The 11,358-nt window shown below is 41.7% G+C and overlaps 1 protein-coding gene across 13 annotated transcripts in view; it reads left to right on the top strand.

The window, feature by feature from the left end:
• Nucleotides 1–1,178: 1,178 nt before the first annotated feature.
• The window catches only part of RALGAPA1 (Ral GTPase activating protein catalytic subunit alpha 1), a 135,020-nt gene continuing 124,840 nt past the window's right edge, over nucleotides 1,179–11,358 (top strand). For 6 of the 13 annotated variants that reach the window (XR_008234504.1, XM_052782628.1, XM_052782626.1 and 3 more), the window contains exon 1: nucleotides 1,179–1,559. Coding sequence is in view for 12 of the 13 variants with exons in the window: in XM_052782628.1 (XP_052638588.1) it covers nucleotides 1,454–1,559 (106 nt within the window). In the remaining variant the exon portion in view is untranslated. The remainder of the gene's footprint in view (nucleotides 1,560–11,358) is intronic. The other 7 variants (XM_052782637.1, XM_052782636.1, XM_052782635.1 and 4 more) reach the window with 3 other exon arrangements.

The following is an 11,358-nucleotide window of genomic DNA, read 5'->3' as shown; positions in this document are numbered from 1 at the left end:
CTCCAGCTGCTCTAATCAGACTCTTAGCTCAGGGAACTGGATTTCCTCAAAGCAAAACTGAGCACCAGGGACTATTTAAAAACATCCAAGCAAAGAAACACTGGAAATCATGAGTCTTAAATGATACAACAGCAGATGTCTATTGAAAAGTCCAAGAATTCTCTCTTTCATAAATTTCATGATTGTAAACTGATGTCAGGCTTTTAGGAGAAACTTTGGGCTTTTTCAGTATTACTAATTCAGCCCTCAGCAGCAGAGTTTCTGCGGCCCCTCGTACACTTCCCCAGCTGTTGTTGCGGGCCTCGCTGGCGAGGTTGCGCGTGGTACTGGGACGCATGCAGTCTCTTGAGCCCACTTCGGCCTTCGCTGTAGGAGCAACGTGGGCACGACTGTCCGACGGAGCGCAGCAGAAATGAGGACGTGCCTGACCGTCACACTGGACCCAGCCATGCCTGATGGTTCGGTGTCGATGCCAGCGCTGCCGTCGAAGGCGTAGGCAGCAAAACCGGGAAGAAGCGACTTGGCAGGAGCTCGGGGTGAGGAGTTGCGGCACTTTGAGGACCGGTGTGGAAAGAGGAACTACGAGACGCATTGTTGCCGGTTGCACAACTGAGGCTTGAGTAAAGGTTTGGAGTCACCGCCTTGGTGAACACGGTCCCCGCCTGCATTTTATTTCCTTATTCCCCACGGGATTCCCCCATTACCTCACTACACTTCAGCGCCTCTATCTAGCCAGAAGTAGCCGTATAATGGGATAACTTTACATTCTACTTATAAACAGCTGAAGTACAGTTTCCAGCACCAGTTGCTGTCGCCGAGTTGCGCAGAGGATCCTGCAGCGAGCCCCTAATTGTCCCGCTCCGGTGCCTGCTCTCCATCCTCTGGCAAGCACACCCGTGACAGCCCCGGGCAGGAGCAGCTGCCCACCGGCGCGCCGCCTCTCCCAGCCTTGAGACCGACCGACCGACCGACCTGGCGGGCGGGCGGGCGGGCGGCCAGCCGGCCGGCCGCCCCCGGCGAGGGGCGAGGGGCGACGGAGGGAGGGCGGAGCCCCGCCCGCCAGCCAGCCAGCCCGCCCGCCCGCCCGCCGCGCCTCGGAGGTGCGCCGGGGAGCGCCGGCCGTGACGTCACGGCGCGGTTGCCATAGGGACGCCTGGGGTCGCACCTGACGGCTGTCGTGAAGCAGCGGGAGGAGAACAGGGGAAGGAGGAAGGGGGAGTCTAGGCCCGGCCCGGCCCGGCCCGGCCGCCCCGCGGGGAGTTGGCTCCGTGCCGCGCCCCTGCACCCCCGCCGCATCGGAGTCGGAGGCAGGAGGAGGAGGAGGAGGAGGCGGCGGAGGCGGTGCTGCCGCTGCCGCTGGCTATGTAGGGGCCCCGGAGCGGGCGGATCCGGAGGCCGCTGTCCGCCTCTGGAGCGCGGCGCCGGGGCCGGGCCCGGGCCCGGGCCCGGCGGGATGTTCTCCAAGAAGCCGCACGGGGACGTGCGGAAATCCACGCAGAAGGTGCTGGACACCCGCAAGGACCCGCTGACCCGCCTCAAGCACTTGCGCGTCCTCATCGGTGAGGGCGGCCGGGAGGGAGCGAGCGGGTCAGAGGGGGGCTACGGCCCCGGGTCCCGGCGTAGGAAGAAGCGGGAGCTGCGAGGGGCCGGCTGGGCGCCAGGGCGGGAGGCGGGCTCGGGGCTCTGCTCCGGCGAGAGACCCCACCCGGCCCAGCCTCGCCTGGGCACGGCGGCCGGAGGGAGGGCCCCGCGCCCGGCATCGCGGGGCCGGCGGCGGCGAGGCTTCAGCTGTGTGCCGGGGGCCGCTGGACCCGGCGGGGGATGCTTCGCTCCCCGCTGTTGTACTGAGGCACGTACGCTTCCACCGCATCTGAAGGTGGAATTCGTTTGGCAACTGTGGAGGGAGGCGAAAAGCTGGTGTGTTTCCCCCGTGAATTCTTCTCTAGAGCTTCATAAATGCTGCTAAGTCGGTACGCTTGAGTAAGAGAGGCTGGTGAGTGCTAATGGTGCCTGTCACTCCCTAGTCCATTTCCCATAAATGCTTACAGTAACGACTTACGTTTGTGTATGTTTTCAAGGTAAGAGCTACAACAAGAAGTGCTCACTAGAGTAGATGTAGAGGAGCATTCATACAGCTAGTCTGGAAACACTTTTGGTTCGCCAGTTGGTCAAGGAGGGAACATAAGCACTTAAGTACTGCTGCAGTTCCATGCGAACAGCTGTTTAACCTGACCAGTGAATTAGAAATTGTGATTATATGGAATAATTGCCTAATGAAAAAACAGTGGGGAAAAAAACCAGAGTTAACCATTCCAAAATATCTTTTAGTTGCATGTGTCTGTAAAAATCTAAGTCATTGTCATCAAGCTGTCCTTGAAAAAAGAAGTTTGCACTGGAGCGTCTCTTGGCCCCTTCAGTTCTGTAAATGCATGTGTTGCTTCTGACAGTTTATCAACATGTGAGCAGGGCTGGGTCAAGGGCAACTGCATTCTGTATTTAGTGCAGAGTACTGAATGGATTATTTTGGCTTCTGCCCACAGTCTGGAGGTATTTAAGTACCTTGTCCTTGGCTTCCAAACCTGGATTCTTTCAAAGGAAAGCGGTTATTGCTCCCTGTTTTCTTTTGTATTGGTGTTTGAAGTAACAGGTGTTCCTGTATGGCAGCATCTGCTGCTGCTTGACTTATTTTCTGCAACATAATAATTATTTAGACTTTTGAAATGGAGAATAGTTGGGTGGCTAGCTATCCAAGACAATTCAGTAGTCAGATGTATCTTCTTGCCTCACTCAGCATGTTGCCACTCTTGTTAACTAGCTGTACTTGAGCCAGTTGTGGCTTGTTTTATGTTGATTTGTACTTATTTTTAGCTACTTCATCAGCTGAAACTTAAAAGGAAAGAGCACTATAAAGAAACTAAGTACCTCTCTGAATTTAGGTTTCCTGGCTAAAGTATGTTGAATATTTCTAGTTTTGCTTTAGTCTGCAAAGCAATCTGTGTGATTTTTGATTTGTTCTACATTTGATGTTTCTGTTTCTTGTCTTTTATTTACAAGATTTTCCGTCAGCTTTGTTAATACTTGGATGCATTCTGTAAGATGCAAGCCATGAGCTTTATGTCAAGCAGACATTCTTATCTAATCTGAGGTTTCTGCTTACTGGCTGTAGGACAGACTAAATCTGCTGGGGCATGTTTTTGTGTGATGGCCATTCCCCCCCCCGCGTATATCTCAGCCATTGAAGCACAGCTCCCATGTATCTTTTCTCCAAATTTGGGCGAATACAGTGTGTGACTGTCAGTAGGGAAGGGTGTAACGGTGCTCTTCAGGTTATCTGTCTTAGATGCATCTACAAGATTTTGTCATTATGCAGATATTCTTAGATGCGCAAGGTACAAAACCAAGGTTTTTTTGGGGGGCAGGGGAGTAGGATATTTCTCTACATATTCCCACTGTAGTGGAAGAGCAGTATATGGCAGACTGTTTGAAGTCTGCCTTCTGCTGTGATCACCTCCTTGCCTTATTCCTTAAATTTGTCTGCTCCCTAAACTGGCTTTCAAAGCATAAGCTCTATGCCCTTTCTTCTCCAATTGTTTCTTTGACTAGTCTGCAGGACCAGATTAAAAAAAAATAATGTGCCCACATAAGATAGACTGCTACCTGAGGTGGCTTTGCATGGAGGCACCATCCTGCAGCTTGAGCAGCGTAGTGCTGCGTTTTCCTGTTTTATCTTTTTTCTTCGGTGACAACTCCCCCAGCATAATAATGGGCATGTTTCCATGTGCTCAGGGGAGCCAACCTAGCTATTCCCAACACACTATCCAGGGGGATAAGGGAGGAAATCTCACTTCAGCTCTCTTCAGCATCTTTATGAATGAAAAATGATTTGTCTGGTTTATTGCTCTTAGCCTCTGCATATTGGAGACTAAAATACTATCCAGAAGAGAATTCTCTGCTGTTTCACGCCCAGGAGAAGGAGAGAATTTTCTCTTGTTTTTAAACTTAAAATCCTTTCAGTAGGCCTGCAAGGTGTATTGAACCAGAGTTAATTTTTTTTTTTTGCTGTACTTTTTAGTCTTTGGTTCAGCAGTGATAAACTGAAGCATGGCCTTGGATTCATGGTTAAGACTTGAGGGGAGGAAAGGGAGTACTAGTTCGTTTTCCCTCTATTTTTTCAGGGCATCCAAAGCAGCAGTTCTCCAGTAAACTAAAATAACAGAATAGTCATGAAAAGAGGCAGAGTGGTTGTGAATTATAGACTGCTTGTTGTCTGTTAGCTAAAGAGTAGAAATCTAAAAAAATTCATTATGGTAAAAGATTGACAGTTGGATCCTGCAAGGCAATGGTGCAAGTTGGGCATCATCTAAAAATATTTAAGATAGTTAAATATGATTGTTAGTAAAAACCATAAGAGACTGAACAATTTCAGAGAACCTAATATGAAACTAAGTGAGTGGATAGCACAGAGGCAAGTCACATTTATTTTTAACAAAATAAAAGTAGTGTCCTTTAGATGGAATTATTTAAATGCCTTTTACAAGATAACTTAGATTGCAGTGAGTTGTATCATTTAAGGAAACAGTATCTTGTCATTGGTGACAACTCAGTTTAAATTTAGTAACATATATGAAAAAGACTAGGAAAAAAAGTCTATTAAGGCCTACCAAATTTGAAGATACAGTAAAAGATTTTTGGCTTGGGAAGCTCCTGAGTGCTAGACTAACTCAGTTATAGGCATACCGGGGGAAATGCATTTGTATTCTTTTGCTGAAACTCTTTTGTAGGTAACTGCAACTTCACTCCAGTCTCCTGTATCTGGCTGGTTCTCTGCTCTGCTTCAGTCTCGCTCTACTGAGCCTTTTTTGTAATTCAGGAACCAAGGAAAATTCAGTGAAATTTGGGTGACTAATTCAGAATTGATTAAATTATTTGTTAAAGTAAATATCATGTGTGACCAGTTTACGCATGTCACAGGCATAAGGGTTTTTTTAATAGAGGTTAAAGCCTTTCGGAAACCTCCAAGTACTAATAAATATTATTATTGCTAAGAAATGCTAAGAAAAATTTTAAAGAGTTTGAAGTCTCATATACTGGGACATATCAGTCTGTGAGTGAAGGTAATCTGCTTTTCATTGTTTTCCTGATGCAGTATTTTTCTTGAAACAGCTGGAACTATCTGCTTTAAGAGATGTGATTCTTCTGAGGTGTTACTAGTTTCTTCCTGTAGGGAAGTGTTCATCGCGTGCCCCCCCCCCTTTTTTTCCCCCCTCTTTTTTAGTTCTGGGAAGTACCTTGAAGTCTCGTACAGTTCCCTAATGCTATCTTGGTCCGTATGTGACTTTTTATCAAACTATTCTTCTGTCTTCTTACTAAACGCTGGAAAGGCTGTAACAGTTTTGTTTACTGTGAGCTACTGCAGTGGTTAGAGCGTATCAACCTTGAGTGGAACATGGAATGGGATTCCCTTGCGGTCTCTATGGCAGTGGCTCAGCCTTGTCAGAAGCAAGGCCCTGCTATAAGGAAGGCTGCCAGCTGCAGTTAGTGCAGGTGTGATCACTGAGACTTTTCTAGCAGATGGAAGTGGAGGCACATAGTGTGCCTTATGGAATTAGATATTGCCTGGCAGAATGAAGCCTGTGATTTTTCCAGAAAAATACGTATTTTTAGCAGTCCCCAGTGATTTAGCAGCTAATTGCAATTTTTAGGATGATTAAGAGGAAATAACATGGAAATAATATTGCATTGTTCTTATAATCAGTGTTGCACTGTTTAATCAGACTTCAACATCAAACTAAAATTCTATGGTTTTGAATGGTAGTTCATAAAAGTTTTTTCTAGTAATCCTTCAAGCACCAAATCAAGTTTGATTTGTCCTTTTGTTAAAACAGTGCTTTGAGAACTCTGTAAATAATTAAGGCAGCTAGATATGTGACCCTTTCATAGTGTCATACCTTAACAATATTGACTTCTTGTTTTATTCTAGTTTTGATATCACATATGTTGCTGCTACCTGTTGAATTTGTAGTTTCAGGCAGAATTTGCAAATATATGTATTTTAAAAAAAAAAGGAAAGCTAAAACCCTTAAATACTTAATGATTTCTGCATAATCTTACTGTGTGCAAGCAAGTCAAATGAATATACTTGGTTTAAGATTTGCTTTTAGGGCTGAATTCTTAAAAATTTTTTTCTTTTCTTTTTTCCTTCTTCATGTTTTTTGTAGAGTAGGAGTTACAGGCCTGTAATCTGTTAATCCAGATTAAAGGAAAAAGGAATATATTATTTCCCATAAATTATTTTATTTGCATCTGATATCTTAAAAATACATTGTTTGTATCTCTGGAACCATGGAGAGAATGCTTGTAAAATGTAACACTAAAAGAACAGAGTATTTGAAGTGTGGGGTGGTTTTTTTATTATTTTGTTTTGTTCATGGTTGATTAGTGCTCGTCATCTCATGTAAGCAATCTCTGAAAGGGAAAAGTCAAGCTATACCAAACAGAATGAAATAGGCTGCATTGGACATCCATTCTGATATATTGTTTAATATTAAACAATATACTTAAACAGAGATTGCATTTGTCTGAAGGGATTTTAATTTAAGAAATCTATTTCACTGGCAGTCAGCCCTAATGCTTCAGCTGGATGGCATTCCTTGGTGTTGCACATCATCAACATCACTAATTACAATATCACTTATATACTATAAAAAATGATAAATGTTTTATGGTTGTTAAAGTGAGAGGTGAGTGAGAAGCTACAGCAAAACTAGCTGCCTGGAATTTTCTTTGGAGATAACTGTTCCAGAAGTTTCTGTGGATGTGCAAAGCTGTGTTATTTTTGGCAAGAGCTGTAGTTTTTGTTTTTTTTTTTTTTTCCCGGTAATTCTAACTGCAGAGGACATGTCACCACTGTAATTCATGGATTTGGCTGTGGGTTGAGTGCAGTTTAAGAAATTAGACTTGATGTTCTGTCAGTCTTGACTTAACCCTGAACCCATTCTGTTCTGTTTTGGCCAGGAGAAAAGGGGGAAGAATTGCTTTGCTTTAGGATTTTGTCTAATGTCACACTTGACTTGCAGAGAGCACCGGTGGCCAGTGCTGCTAGCTTGGAAGGGTAAGGGATGGAGTTGGATCAGAGCCCCAGGCTAGATAAAGAGGTGGCTCTGACCGCTTGGATGAGGAGGAAAGGTCTGTGTGGGTTTATGGGTTTAGCTTGTGACAGTCAGAATGAAAATAAGTGCATTACTACAGAAGTGTTTGAAGTTGCTTAAATAAAAGCTTAAGTTCTGGAACACGGGTGAGTTGTTACAGAAGCATTTCTTAAAAGTTTACTAGTGTAACTCTTCTGGAGTCTGCAAGCAACCTGAAAGAATTAGCTTGGAGACCTGTCAACTGCTTCTGCTCATTCCTATAGAGCGCTGGTGTTAAAATTTGTAACAGTTTGTATGTAGATGATGTTCATTAGTGTTGTTAACCTGCTTATTCATTTGTAGGGTGTTGTTTTTTTTTTTTCCTTGTATGTTTGTATCTAAAAGATGGTGGTGGTCAGGAGTTCAGACTTGTCTGATGCAAAATAGAAGTCCATTAAAAGATTTCTTGAAGTGTGTTCCTTTTTCAGTACCAAAACCATCAAGAATATTTTCTTTGACAAAATCACATTTTAAAAAAAATTGAATTGTTTTTGTTAAGTAGCTGTTAGTGATCTGAAACAGTAAGGGCTAATGTGAAGCCCTTGTTTAATAGATTTGCATTTGTAGCTCACTATTTGAAGTGTTGTGGTTTGCTATCTGGTCTCTTTCACTTTGACAGTCTGTTAACTATGCCAGAGCCACCAGTTAGTTCCGGAGGTTTTCCACTTAACCTTTCTAAATGACATGCTTTTCTATTCTAGAGACTGTCAGTATGTAACTGAACTTCTGTACTGTTTTGCTGTAAAGCAGCCGTTAAATTTTTCAGCTTGGATAATTAAGAATGAGTAAGTTCTATTGGCTATTTTGATTGTATGTTAACTGAAATTGAGGATTCTTAGAAACCTCTTGCTTTCTAATGACATCAGTTTGTTATGAGAATTGATACTGAAATACTTCACTGTATAGCAGGCCTCTGCTTTACAGAAATAGAAGTCTGGCCACCTTCCAGGTCATTGTTTGCTGCAGTTGTCACTGGTATTTTATTTTTGGGTAAGGATGAGGGAAAGTGACTTAAAAGCCAGTAAATCTAGGAATGAGACAGGGTAATGTTTTTGTTATACTATGTGCTGTAATAATTTTATGTGTAAACATACTATTAAAGTCTGAAATGCTTAAAATTGAATGTAAAACCACAACTTGATTTGTAATGATGTAGACTATTCTGTTAAATGCTACAGTAAATTTCTGCGGTGCTTTGTGTGAACTCTTCAGAAAAGTGAATATGTATCTTAAGATCTGTGTGGTGGTTTTTGTTTTAGTTTTAAGTTCAGTATTTTGATTCTTTACCTTTAAAGTTCTGTCCTGTGCAGAAAGTACTTTATAATATTTTAATTTCATACAGCAGGCGATCATCTAAATAGTATAGATGCATTTCCTTTTGCTAACTCAACTAATTTACAAATATGTAATAGATGTTGTGGATTAGTTTATAATCATTTATAGGGTAATATGTAGAAAACAAAAGAGATAGGGAGGGTGAATTGTGTATAATGTAAGTTAAAGCCCACTGAGATCCCGTTCCTACACAGGATTGGCGTGTTGTACGTGCAAACATGTAAGCTTTGCAGAATCTGGCTCAGGTGACCCCTTACAAGTTTAAGTATACAGTAAAAATCTGCTTTGCCTTTTCTGGTCCATGTTTTACATCTGACAAAGTCACTTTTTAAGCTCTCTGAGGTGGTACTCCTGTGTTGTAATTCTTAAGTATGATATGCTATTCAAATAGTATCCTTCTAATGTGTAATATTAAAGGGTTACATTTTTATTTAAATGCTTTTGTGGTTGCAAATTATTCCTGGTTAAAAAGAATGTGTTGATAATTGAAACATTGGAGCAAATGGGATTTATTGCAGAAAATTCACTCTGCCACAGAACTCTGTGTGAGAGTAAATTTTGGCCCAGAATCTTCCCTTCCTAAAAAGATCACTGTGGGCACTTAAGTTTTGAATATCTTACTGAGATACTTGAAAAGGATGTAACCTTTCAGAAAGTTTTAAAAAATTGATCTTCAAAATAGTTGGCCATTTGAAAATACATTAAAATAAGTTCCTAAGAAAAGAGTTGGCCACTTGAAAATACAGGAAAGTAAGTTCCTAAAAGTACAGTCACATGTAAGCACAGAATTTAGTAGGAGAGGTGGAGGGGTTTTTGGTTTGATTGTTGGTTTGTTTTTTTCTTTAGTCCTTCTTTGCTACAGCTCTAGTCTGTAGGGTGGGGAATAGTAGAACTTCCAGTTTTCAGTGGGTTTAATGGAAATACGAATTCCAGTTGATCTGGAACTTGAATGCTCTCGTCGTGAGGGTCATACAAATAGCTTAGTTAACTAGCCTTCCATTTTTAGTCCAGTTCTGTTTGATGCATCAAAATAGAACAGAAATCGTAAGCTGAATGCAACTTCTAAAACTTAAACCAAAAAAGGTAACTTACCTTCTTAATGCTGAATCTAGAAAAAACTAAAGCTACTTTTAGAAAAATTTTATGAGAGCAAGAAAAGGACAGAGAAGCTGTATGTTGCCTCTGTGCTTAAATGTAACTTTCTCCTTTAAAAAAAAAAAAAACAACAAACAAAAGCACCACTGAACACACAGATTTAATGCAAAGATCAGATTTGTACCAATTTTTAGGTTACAGAAAATTAAGGGAAAATCAGCAAAGATCCATGGTTTTTGCTCTGGTGAAGCATGAAGAGAACTATTTCCTTGACGAACAGCTTCTATAAATGATGCTGGAAATCTGGATTTAGTGTACCGGAACTATGCTTTGTACAGTAGAAGCTTTAGTTTTTACATTGTTGGAATACAGTAATGTCCCATTTTTCCCTCTCCCATTCTGAGAAACTTCTAACTACTTTATATGGTGCCAGATCTATTTCTGAGTCCTTCCCTCCTCCCAATGTGGGCATAAGTACCAAGAACACAAAGAATACGTTAGTTTGTGTTAGTACATGAATCTGTGGCAGGAGAATATGAAGTTCTTTTGTTTAAAAATAAATAAATAAATGCACTGTAAGTTAGGGAGGAAAGCCTGTTTCTGTATAATCCCACTTCATGTAAAAACAAGGCTATGTCTCTCTTCTTAAAAAGGCAAAAAAGATTAAGTAGCCAAAGCAGACAAGCAACTTCCTGCAAATTCCCAGTTCAAGGCTGTGTGAAAAGGACACACATATGGTCCTTGTAGAGGAAATTATTTTTACCTCTGTGTGCAGCATTCATGATACTTTGGGAGAGCATAGAGAAGAGACAGTGACCTAGTGTTGGAGAAAATGGTTTAAGATGACAGAATTGGAGAGCTGTATCTTTAGTTGATCACAAGGATAAAGGTGAACTGAATGTTTTAGAGACATTTTCATTAGGGAAAAAATATCAGTTCCTTAATTAATGAAGAAAGCTATAACAGCAGCGTATAGCTGGAAGTTTTAATGTTAAAGTAATCGGGAAGAGCAATAGTCTCTCCATGCATGTATTGGTCATGTGGATTGTGTTCTGTATAGAGGTAGCTGTGAAATGGAATGATGTATGCAGCTGCCAGACTAGACGATTTCCAGATCAAACTCTTCTGAGGTCTAGATTATTATCTCCATGCTGTATCTGCTTCCCCCCCCTGCTTCTCCTTCTTGCCATAATTCTTGGTCAGGGTATATGCATAATGAGTTCCAAACTTCTTGACCATTGCAAGGTTCCAAATTTCTGGACCAACAGCTTACTGAATCACTATTGGTGTCCCTTGATGATGAGCATATGCTCTCTTTTGCTCTAGGTGGCAAACCTATCAGATGCACAAGTGTGTTTTCCCTCCCTTAGAAGGAATGCTGGTTTTCAGCATTAACAGAAATAGTCTGTGAGTTTTTTAATAAGTATTATTTTCAGGTAATGCCAGGACAAAATTCACATTAAATAAAATGTTATATTTTTATTTTCTTCCATCTGAAGCAATAGAATTTATTGCAAGAATTCAGTTGTTAACTGGTTTGAATTCCAAAAACTTGCTTTTGATTATCCTATCAAGTGTGATCTTAGTAAGAAATCAGGGTGAAATGCATTTGCTAGAAAAGTTACATCGAGGAATTTTTTACTTTCATCCTACTGTTCAAAGCTATAGCTGTATTCTGAAGGTATGCTTTTAGTGTTAATTGGGTGTTATTGATTATAATACAGGTTTACCAGTGCTTCTC

Source organism: Harpia harpyja, chromosome 3 (genome assembly GCF_026419915.1).
Source record: "Harpia harpyja isolate bHarHar1 chromosome 3, bHarHar1 primary haplotype, whole genome shotgun sequence".
Lineage (NCBI taxonomy): Eukaryota > Metazoa > Chordata > Aves > Accipitriformes > Accipitridae > Harpia > Harpia harpyja.
The sequence above is the reverse complement of the archived record's forward strand: the minus strand, read 5'-3'. Positions and strand labels throughout refer to the sequence as shown.